Consider the following 12,041-nt stretch of genomic DNA (forward strand, 5'->3'; position numbering starts at 1 on the left):
ATCGATATTTCTAACTCTCTATCCCTCTCCCTTCCTCTCTGTAAAAAATCAATAAAATAACTTTAAAAAAAAATTTCTCGCACTCCCTCATCTCCTATACTGAAGGATGTGTAATATGTTTTTCCCCAAGCTAAATCTGAACCCTCAAAATTGATTCCAGGTAGATCTCTGAAATTAAAATAAAAAAGAAAAATAGAAAAATTATATTTTTATATATGTACACATCCTATATAATAAAAGGGTAATAAGCAAATTGACCAAACAGCAGAACGACCAGTCACTATAATGCGCCCTGACCACCAGGGGGCAGACGTTCAACACAGGAGCTGCCCCCTGGTGGTTACTGCACTCCTACAGGGGGAGCACCACTCAGCCAGAAGCCGGCTGACAGCTGGCGAGCACAGCGGGCTAAGGATGTCCAACTGCCAGCCTAGGCCGGCTCCCCATGGGAAGCGGGCCTAAGCCATCAGTTGGACATCCCCCAAGGGCTCCTAGACTGCAAAAGGGCACAGGCCAGTCTGAGGGACACCCCCCCTCCCCCCGCCCGCAGTGCATGAATGCTGTGCACCAGGCCTCTAGTGTGTGATTATACACACACACACACACACACACACACACACACATACACACACTGATTGGAATCCTCCAGCATTTTAAAATCACTTTAGAGATGAATTTTGGGATTCTACTGATCACAACTCCAAAATCTGTAATGATTTAAAGATATACTTCCTCTCTTGTTTCCTTCCTGGTTACTCTCCCCACTCCATAACAGTTCAATATAGCCACGGCTCAAGTTTAATGGGAAGAGAGAGAAGTTTTTGAGTAGTTTTTGTTTGTTTGTTTTACTTTGGTGATCTGGATGGCACATATTGCTCTTTGCCATTACATTGAGTCACTCCCTGAGATATAGCCCTGTGGCCAAACTGGCATCTCTGTTCCCTGATTTTTCCAGCTGCTCCCCGGGGAATGGTATTGCCTTGGAAGCCAGAATAATCCTTACTAGCCCTTGCTTCTGGCTTCTCATGTGGTTTCTCAATGGACTTCTCAGGAGCTCCATTCTCTTCATTTTTGGTGGGAGACGCTACATTGGAGCCAAGTTCTCGTAGCGGCTGCACAGGATTGGACATGGCTCTTTAGGGGGCTTCTGGAACACTTCAGCATCACTTGGCTTTCGGTGTTCCTGTAGGGCCACGGTTACAGCTACATTTATGTTACTATCACATGGTGAAGCAGTATTTGTCCTTGATGGCTTTGCAGCATTTGGGGAAGAAACTGATATAGTTGTTGGGTTGAGAACATCCTTCTGAACAGTGGAATCCTCCACCAGATCCTTTTCTATCTGAGTTGTACTCAATGCAGGGGGCTCAGCTGTGCATGAAGGACCGGTACTTATAGTGAGTAGCTGGGCAGCGGTACAGTCGGTCTGTTCATCCTCTGCAGGCACTGGGCAACTATCCCCTTGTCTTAACTCTTATCCTTTTCTTTGCAGATACCTTTAACAACATCAGACATCCTACTCTCCAAAACAAGTTCACCTGGTGTTCTTGATGAACTTCCAGGTAAAGGAGGAAAATTTGAGGCTAATAAGTCAAACTTTGGTGTTGGTGCCTTTGCTTCAGCTGTCAAGGTTGGGGTCTTGGGATTCTGTCGTCTTCTTGTCATCTTCGACCTCTGAAGAGAGTTCTCCTGCCCCTACCATAATCCCCACTGTGTTCAGTCTGCAAAGTTGGAGTCTCTTTTGGAAGGTAGCTTTGCTCCTGATGCCCCGGCACTGTAGGGTTACGCTGTTCAGTTGAAAAGTTCCTTGAACCAAATCTGTTTACTGGTCCATCCCCCAGTGACACAGATCTCTCTGTTGCGTGTTCTGAACCACTTGATGACCTAAAATGAGGCTTCACACAATTTTTTTGGAATGGTCGACCCATATTCACGGCAGCAGCAGTTGTTTTATAAAATACTGGAGAATTAAAGCCATTCATAAAACTACTATTTGGAAAGGGAGCCAGTGGTGTTTCAAAGTAAGGTGCAGGATTTAGAAACCAGACTGAGGCACAATACTATAGATGAAGTACTGTTGGTGAGGACTATATGCAGGCTGCATAAACACTGGTGAGGCACACTGTGCTTGAGTTTGAATGGGCTGACTATACATACTAGAATCCATTAATCGATAAACATTCTTAGCAAAAAACGTATTGATGGTGTTTATCCTTGCCATGATTGGCTTGCCCTGAAATGTTTTAACTTCTTCTCTCAAATATTTAAAAGCCTGTTGTGCACCTGTCTCACTGGAAAGTGATATACCAATTGCTATTGTGTGCAAACTCACAGCTTATCACCTTGGGGCAGTTTTCATTCTTGAACAAAGCTTTCACTTCCTCTATTGGTGTTGTTTCAGGAATCTCTCTAAGAATCAGTTACGATGCTTATGAGTTGGTCTCACTTTCTCACCCTTCTCATCCACTCGTACTATGGGAGAAGATCTCAATACTTCAAGAATTAGATTGGGGTCTGGGGTTGGTTTTTTATTTCTTCCATGTTGGCAAATGTCCAAATTGGAATGAATTGATCACTGTCCATTTGAAATATCAGTAAAGATCCTTTGACAAACTTTCTTGTGAGAAACAGAATTCTAATTGTTTCTTCAGGCATTCTTGTAGGTCTTCTGTAGAAATTGCAGAATTGCTTTGTCTGGAAACGTCATATATTTGGTAACTAAAATCTTCATATTCCTTACACATATCGTCTGAAAGCTCTGTATTACCCTCAGGATGAGACCCTGATGTGGCTGCTGCTTCATGCCAAGAGCTTTCAGTTCCATGAGTTACTGGTGTGGCATCAGTATTTCCATGAGGAAGTTCTTGCCACACTCTGGCATTAGGATTTAAACCAGTTCTTTTATGTTACCTGCTCCAAAGCCATGGCTCTAAGTGTCTTCCCTATCTGGAAAGCCTTCATTAATCAACCAACCTTCTCTCTCCATAAGGTTTTCCCAAAGACTGTGCTCCCCACAGATCTCATCTTCATGTCTCTTGTTAGCACTCGAATATTCTAAAAATTACATTCTTAAAAATAATTACTGGTATCATGGACTAGATTATTAAAAATAAATTAATTCAATGTGGAATCTTGGACTAGATCCTGGAATAGAAAAATTAGTGGAATCCCAATAAAGTCTAGTTTAGTTACTAGTAATGAGTTAATGTTCATTTCTTAGTTTTCACAAATGTACCACAATTATGTAAGATGGAAAAATTGAGTAAAGGGTATATGGAAACTATGTGTACTATTTTTTAACTTTTCTGTAAATATAAGGTTATTCCAAAATTAAAAGTTCATTTTAAAAAAACATGAAAAAGTCAAACAAAATAAGCTAAGTATAAAAAATTTCATGATTTGAAAAATTGATTTCAAGTGTTAGATCACCTGCCATGTCATACAGTAGGATTAAGTGTAGTCTGGGTCCCAGATAAGGTGTATCATTTCCTCCTTAAAGTGCTTTACACACAAAGGTACTCAGCAAATGTTTAATGATATTAGAAGACAATGATACACTCTTTCTTGCTGGCACAGCACACATTTACCAATAATTTATCACCATGCAAAGATAGGAACACACACAAGACAGGAAAAGAGTACAGGCAAACAAGAATATGTTAAGTAACCAACAGCATTCTCTTTTAACATTTACAGGGAGATTGCAATTTTGAAAATAAGTGAATAATTTTAACAAACAAATTTTTAAAAAACCTCTTACCTGGCAAAATAGGTACAAAAACTCAACGCCATGCATTTCACATCGGAAAAGAGCCTTAGACAGTGCCTCAGTGTGGCCTACACAAGGTGCCAGTGAGAGGAGGCAGGATGACCAGGCCCCACCAACCTTTCTTCTCAGATTCAAATGTAACAATAATGTTTCATGGAAACTACAAGCTCTTTCTGAGCTGAAGGAAATAGCTGGACAAATCAACATTTTATGAGCCTGCTGCACCAGGAACATGAGGCTGGTTTCCCACTCACCTGTGTCTCATGACTTGAATGAAATCCTTGCTCTTCAACTGCAAGTACAGATCTGTTATTGCCTCTGAACGACACAGCACCACTTCTAGACAGAGAGTCTTCATCACACCATGAAATTTTGGCAGCAGGAAGAACACGGTGTTCATGAACCTAACCAGTGGACATGGCCAGTGAGTGGCAGGGCAGTCTCAACCATCCCCGCCATAGGACATTCACCACTTCAGCATCTTACCTATCGGCCAGTGGAGGGAAGTTTTTCACAGCTTTGTTCAAGCACACGATAAATTTGTCCTCCATTGTATTCTGATGCTGTTTCAGCTGTTTTACAATCAGTTCACACACAGACTCCTCCAGTATCTGAAAAATCAAGTCTCTTTTCCAATACACACAAGTGGAAACTTATGCTACATTTCTGAAAATAGTTTTATCTTGAATAGTTGAGAGTCGGTGTTATCATCTCCAGTGTTCACCAGGTGAAGCCAGGAGCACTCGTGGGCTTACACTGACCACTGAGTACCAGCAGAGGCTCTGGAGCCGTGAGTTTGGGTGAGCCAGGCTGCGTCCCCGCGCTTGTGCTGCAAGCACTGGCAGGGTCAGCTCATGTCATATGTCAGATCAATAAAAAAGATCAGTGCTGCCCTAGCCAGTTTAGCTCATTGGATAGAGTGTTCGCCTGCGGACTGAAGGGTCTCGGGTTTGATTCCAGTCAAGGCACATGCCTAGGTTGCAGGCTCGATCCCCAGTAGGGGGCGTGCAGGAGGCAGCCGATCAATAATTCTCTCTCATCATTGATGTTTCTATCTCTCTCTCCCTCCCCCTTCCTCTCTGAAATCATTAAAAATAAATTAAACAAATAAAAAAGAAAAAGTCCAAAAAAAAAAACAACACTGGGCAAAGTAATTGAAAAGACTTTTAAAAAAAGATTAGTGCTTCTTCTGACAATGAAACGCTGCCAACAAGTCATTTAAGAAGCAGAACTAAAATTCTTGATTAAATAAGTTTAAGACACATTTTATGGTGTCAGTGTTCATGTTTCCGGTCGAATATTCACACAAACCACAATTTTTAAGCAACTCTATCTCAACTATCACTGTCTATCTCCCTATACCTTGCTTTCTCATGATCACTACTACCTACTATGATAGATTTGATAGATTTCGTCTGTGAATTATCTGTCTCCCCTCACCACATGCCAGCTCCCTGAGGGGGGGACTTGCCCTGTCCTGTTCCCAGCTGCATAAAAGAGCCTAGAGCCAACCAGTAAGTACCTAACATACAGAGGTGGGCAAAGGTAGGTTTTCAGTTCTGAGTATGCGAAACTCAGTTTATTCTTGTATTTTTATTTATTAATTTTTGTATTATTTACTTGTATTACAACTGTAAACCTACTTTTGCCCATTCCTATATATAAGTGACCAACATGTAAGTGCCAAAGTTATAAAACAATGAGAACCGAACAATATGGGTAAAACAGTAGAAAACAAGATTGGGGTCTACATCTCAGGTGCCAAGAGTAGCTTAGTGGTTAGAATATGAGTGACTCTTACTTTTTTTTCTTTTCTTATTTACTTCTTTATGTTATACTAGTTCCCAAATTTCTACACAAAAATCAATGTCATTTTATATTTAGGAAAAAAAACTATGTAAAACAAAAGTATTTCTCATTCCTATTATGTTGAAATATAAGTCAAGAGAGATTGAACCTGGAATCTGCTATCATTTGCTCCATCCGAGGTAAATATTAAGCATTTTGTATAAACTGCTACCAAACATTTAGGGACATTAGAATCATGTCTTAAGGTTATTCTGAATTTTTAAAATTGTTTCTCTTACTAAAATAGCTGGGTATCCTTAAATAAATAAGTTTGATCTTCCCAAAGGGGTCTATTTCCTTTCAGCTTAATGTTATTTTATTTTAAATCCAAGTGAATGCCTAATTGGTAAATGGGCAGGGGGCCCAATCTGCTATTTGGGGATACCCTGGGTATCTTGAGGACCTCCTGACTTTCCCAGAGGTTCTTCTCATCCTGACTGACAAAGCATGTAGCCCAGACTCCACTTGACCTTTTCTTTCAGGAGAGGGGATGGACTAGAGATACAAATTTGGGAATCATGAACATAGAGGCAGTTTTTAAAGCCATGAGGCTGTATAATCAGCAGGGAAGCAGTAAAACAGAAGAAGACCAAAATCAGAGCTGTGGAGGTGGCCCAGGAAACACGCAGCTAAGAAAGGGAGAAGAAGCTGCCAAGGAAGTAGCGAGACAGCCAAGAGTGTCCCAGAACCAGTGACAGAGGGGAGTCAAGGAGGATCAACTGTGCTGCCGTGGACAGGCTGAAACAGAGCGGCCTGGTACGAGCATCTTATCACAATGAGGGACACTGCTTTTGGAGGCTCTGAGAACAGGCAGCACCTCACTCTATTGGCATGTAGGAGGAGAGCAATGTAGCAGTAAGCATCACCCCGCTACACTATTTTCAAGTAAGTTATAGCATGTAATTTTCATGCAGTTATACCTATAAGTTTTCAGTAATTATATTTATTGAAAATTATAGTACTCTGAATGTGTGCTATGCTTAAAAATGCAACAAGGCTCTTCTTACAATACAGTCAAGTGGGCAGGCACGTAAGACTAGGAAAGGCTCTCGAGGAAGCACTTTCTCCTGTGCAACGGTTGTATGATGTCAAAAAATGTAGGCGAGGATTTTAATAGCTTAATAGCCTAACGTTAGCAGGTATCTACCTGGATAATTTTCTCCAAAAGGATATCCTGAGACCAAGGTCGAGGAATGAAAGCTGGTTAAATACTCATATCCTGACTTTTATAATAAAGAGTAAGTTGCCAATCTTTAAATATTTAACAAATTTCCAAGTGTTTTAAAAAAAAATCACATGTCCTCTTTAAAAAAAATCACATGTCCTTTTTTTAAGTAGGAAGGAGTAAAATATTAACAAATGCAGAATGTCCACTTTGGTTTCTTACAGTACAGAGGATATAAGTATCAAATGTCATGACAAATCAAAATTGAAAAAGCATTTATTTAAAATTGCATAACACACTCACATTTTCTCTCTCAGTAATATATTGAAGAACAAGTCCCAGAACTTCTGCTGCTGCTGCATACACCTCTTTATATTTTACAAAGGACATATTATTGACCAAAGCTTGAAAGTATCTGTAACAAATATAGAAGATAAATATACATAAAATAATCCATTCTGATGACATAAAATTATAATGATTTTACTCTTTGTACCATATTAATAGCACAAATTGAGAAACTATGAAGCCTACAACATGATCCAAATTACTGATGTGAAGACATATATGAAGATGTCTTTGAGGCTCTGACATCATCACATCAGGGAGGCACATTAAAGTTGGTTCAATTACACTGAACCTGCTATAGTCAAAGTAAAACAATGCTGGAGAGGGGAGCTGACTCCAGCTGAAGAGGAGCAGGCAGAATGAGGGCCCTGCAGGTTCTCAGGCACTGATTTACTCCTTTAGCTCAACTGCCGGAACCCAGTGGCTGAGAAATAGAAACTTCCAGGCAGACAATGACCTCCCGGCACCTTCAGGGAGGCACTGTCTACAGCCTGAATTGCTTGGCTGGGCTTCCGAGACTAAGAAGCCTGCAGGATCTGAGGACTTGAACAAGCATCAATAAATGTGCTGGCTTCTTGGGGAACCCCTCCCCAAAAAACCCCATAATGCTGGACACTATAAAACTATAGTGAAGAAAAAGCTATTATTTAAGATTGTGATTTACTGACATCCTGTTAAAACCATCTACTATGACAGAGAAGGTCAATAAAATAATGAGAAAAAGAGTGAGTGTGAATACAGTGCCCCCAGACTTCACGGGCAAAGGGGCTTTTAATTTTCAGCCCAACCTTGGCTCTGTAAAGTTGTCACTGGAGAAAACCAAAGCTCAAAAAACAACAACACTACTAACTTGTCTAAAAGTAAGCTATTTCCTGTTAAATCTCTGTTGAGCAACATATTTGTAGAGGACCAACTAGACAGAGTGAGACACTTCCAAAGAAATGACAAAAGCAGGAAAGGCAGCTCAGCTGGTGTGGTTCAGTAGTTGAACCAAGAGGCCACTGGTTCGATTCCCTGTCGGGGCACATATTCTCTTTGAAAAAACTGAGTTTTTTTTAAGTAGGAAAGAATAAAATATTAACAAATGCAGAATGCCCACTTTGGTTTCTTACAATACAGAGGATATAAGTATCAAGTGTCATGACAAATCAAATTGAAAAAGCATTTATGTTTTTCAACAGAAACAGGTTGCAGGCTCAATCCCGGGTAAGGGGTGTGCAGGAGGCATCGGATCATTGTTTCTCTCTCATCAATGTTTCTATCTCTCTAGCCCTCTCCCTTCCTCTCTCTAAAATCAATAAAGACATATTTAAAAAAAAAAAGCATGGAAGGGACACGCTGAAATCTATAATGTAATCATGATATGAGCACTGACTTTAAGCCCCTCCACTGCATATGTTGGGCAATGCCCATGCCCACCATGGAGGGTCCTGATGGGAGGGGAGCAGTGTGGCTGCAACTATGCCAAAAGGCACAGAGACAGGGCAGGCAGCACGAGGTCAGTGGTACCCTTCATGGTCATCCTCTTATTTTTAATGGTTCACAGAGCTCATGTTGCTCTCAAGGGTAAATGCTAAAAATGTCACTTTAGAAAATAAGAGAAAAAAAACTTAATACCTCTTCTTTGACAAAATGTACATGAAAATTACATGAATTTTAAAAAACTTACCTTCCTCATTTACTCCATTAACACATTCTTCTCTCAGATGGCCTCTAAAGGCAACTATTTAAATTAAGGGAGAAATATTTAACATGCGTTCTAGCCCTTAAACTTATCAAAATTAAACCAGTCTATTTCCAACTCATGAATATTTTAACCTAAAAAAAAAAAGAAAGCAAAACTTTGATACTTACTTTATACTCTCTATGCCACATTTTGGGTCATAGGGAGGGAAGTTATTGGCCATTACAATGCCTAATAATTGAATTCCTACTGAATTGTCTTTAGAATTAGGATCTTTCCTAGAAAACTTTTCGAATATTAACCTGAAACAGAAGTATAAAAGTATAGATTATCATATAAATAAGAAGGAAGACAAGTATAAAATTTTCTAAGGAGAATACTCAAGGTAAGAAATACTCCCCCCCCTCCCCCCACATCTAACACCCCTCTTGCTAATACCCTCTTTGTTCACATCCAGGTTATTCTAGCTTTGGAATACAGGCAGTTTTATATCGTCCTATAATTGCTTGCCCTTTTGAAAGTGTTAGCTTACCTCAGGCAGTGCTAAAAGGAATCAAAGCAAAGTCCTAGTCTACCCTGGGCTGTTACATGGAGGAGCAGAGTGCTCTAGTGTCAACTTTGGGAGTTGTGGTTTTGTGAGTAGCAATATCATATCCTTATACATGGATTCTAATTCAAATTACAGTTCTCCTTCTATCACTTCAAGTAATTAAATTTCAGCATAATCACTATTTGAAACATCCTACATTTTTTAAATTTCTAAACAACATTGCAAAATCTAGTCAATTAATACCTGTAAGGGATGGATAAACAATCCTTCCAGCATTCAACAAGAGTTTTTATAATTTCAAGGTTGTGACTAAACACGGCTCTTTTTTGATGAAAAACATGCTTCATTAGGAAATTAAGCAATCGATTGGCTAACACTTCATCTTTGGGAACCCCCTGAAATGGTATAAAAATTATATATGAATATGTAGCATTCCTTTCTGAAAAAGCATTTTTTAATCCAAAAATCCATTTATAAAAGAAATGTGGCATTCTACTGGCTCCTAGTTAAAAACCTATGTGTGATTTTTCAGGTCCAACCACAGCAATTACAAAGGCTTTCCCAGATAGGCCTCCAGGGGAGAGCTGCCAGCCCTGCACCAGGCTTATAGCCCAGCAGGTAGACTGTAGTCTCAAAGAGCAGCTGCAGTCAGACCCTGAGGCCCATGTCTGCTCATGCTCTTTCACATACGTGCATTCCTGGCCCAGGGGCCTTCACTCCTAGTCTCTATCTCCTGTAAACGCCTCAGCTGGAACCTCCTTCTGGAAAACTTGAAGACACTCTGACTCAGCACTCAGTGCTTTCCAACTCCTAGTCTTTCTCCCTCACATTACTCCCAACTCCAGGGCCCTACAAAACCTCAAAAGGGAAATGACCTCCAGATCAGTATTGAGCCACCTGACCCTTGACCAATATGCTGGCTCCAGGGGGTAAAATGGAACAAGAGAGTCGGGGCTTCCTCTAGTTTCAGCCTTTTGCATAGACTATTGCAATGAGGGTTTTTTAATAAAAGGCTTCACTGTAACTTTCAATTTGGCTCCCTGTTGCTTTTATCAGTATTCTGACACCTACACAATTCAGCTCTTTCAGGATTAGCTGAGCTCCTAATAGTTAAATCAATCTTTTCCAATGGTTTAAGTTAAAATACTCACTTAATTTTTTCATGTTAGTAAGGAGACTATAAGTTATTTCATCATATTAAAGATAGGAAGTCTAAAATTTAGTTTACTTTGAAATGAGAGAGGCACATCTAAATACATGTATAAGCTCTATATACATTATTATATTTAATAAGTGTTGTTTCCAGGATATCCTTACATGAAAACTCTTATACATTATTAGTGCCAATGTTTTCAAATGAATGGGCAGAGCTCCAGCACCCACAAATCTGGTGAATGCCACAGGCTGCAGTATAAAACTGCCATTCATCTCACAGTCACTTGTTGAGCAATCTCAGCCATTATAGGTCACAGTAACACTCTGGAAGCAGATAGACTGGCAAAACAAGTGCCAAAAAATTCAGGGACTTTCGTCACAGAAGTCTACTGACATTTATTTCTCATACTTTCAATAAACCAATGATCTAGTTTCCAAACTCCTTGCAGGTAAAAGCAACACACAAAACAAACATCTGATAGCTTAAAAATAAAAGATCAGGGGAATATCAGAAGTAGACAAAAGAAAGAGAACCAAAGCAGGGTGAGGCCATTTAGTATAGCAGTACAACAATTAATGCTAAAAATGATGACTCTAAGTCATTAAGGGGAGCTTGAATTACTTATTATATGCTCTATTTAAGATATCAACAAAGAACTGATATATTACTACTAGTACATAAAAGATGTATCCATTCTTACTAGAGGAGTAGCTATTCCTGTCCATGAAAGAACTGTAACCACTATTTCAACCACCATATAGTGAATTCCTTCTCCTCCGTTATTTTCAGAAACAACCAGCTGCAGCAAGGGGCTGAGCCAGTACTTCGCATAAGGGCGAAAGACCTAAAAGAGAATTTAAAAGCCATATATCAAAGGATTGTTTTCAATAACCAAAATATTAATCCACAAACATATACTCCATCAGTTAAAATTTTATATTATGACTTGACTTAAATTTAAAACAGATGTAAATTCCAACAATTACCCTACTTAATAGGTCAGATTCTCTGCTGAATTCTCTCATCACCCCCCAAAACCACAATTCAATGGAAGTCAATTTGCTATTGATGTCTTCTTTGCTTAAAACCTTTCTGATATAACTATGCTGAGATAAATCAAAATGAACGTATTCTGTATCAACCTTGTCCTATCTGAATAATATTCAGCTCTAGAGAATTATAATTTTATTTTATGCCAATGCATAAGGTATATGAAAAATGAGACTATGCAAATTAGTTACATGTGTATGGCTATTTTTCCCCCATTTCATCCTATATTATGGAAGACTTCATATACTCAAGACTCAAATCTAAATAAAATGTATCTCTATACTAAATTCTATTTATTTTAGAAATTGCAAGAAAATGCTATTTGGATGCAAAATAACAGATTAAAGTATGATTCAAGCTATCTATCTTGACCTTTGCCACCTTCTTTTTTAAAAAAGTGTTTTCTCGCCCTAGCCGGCTTGGCTCAGTGGATAGAGCGTCAGCCTGTGGACTGAAGGGTCCCAGGTTCGA

The 12,041-nt window shown here is 39.4% G+C and overlaps 1 protein-coding gene and 1 pseudogene across 1 annotated transcript in view; both read right to left on the minus strand.

Annotated features, from left to right (window-relative positions):
* Positions 1 to 739: 739 nt before the first annotated feature.
* On the minus strand, positions 740 to 2,925 carry LOC102262168 (annotated as a pseudogene).
* A 6,079-nt stretch (positions 2,926 to 9,004) lies between these two features.
* Positions 9,005 to 12,041, minus strand: part of LOC106724664 (DNA-dependent protein kinase catalytic subunit-like) — a 32,841-nt gene continuing 29,804 nt past the window's right edge. Inside the window, exons 14-15 of the mRNA XM_014532901.1 lie at positions 11,221 to 11,364; positions 9,005 to 9,116 (exon numbers count right to left, since the gene is read on the minus strand). Coding sequence (XP_014388387.1) covers positions 9,093 to 9,116; positions 11,221 to 11,364 — 168 coding nt within the window. The 3' untranslated portion in view covers positions 9,005 to 9,092. The remainder of the gene's footprint in view (positions 9,117 to 11,220; positions 11,365 to 12,041) is intronic.

The sequence above is a fragment of the Myotis brandtii genome, unplaced genomic scaffold (genome assembly GCF_000412655.1).
Source record: "Myotis brandtii unplaced genomic scaffold, ASM41265v1 scaffold922, whole genome shotgun sequence".
In the NCBI taxonomy this organism is placed as follows: domain Eukaryota; kingdom Metazoa; phylum Chordata; class Mammalia; order Chiroptera; family Vespertilionidae; genus Myotis; species Myotis brandtii.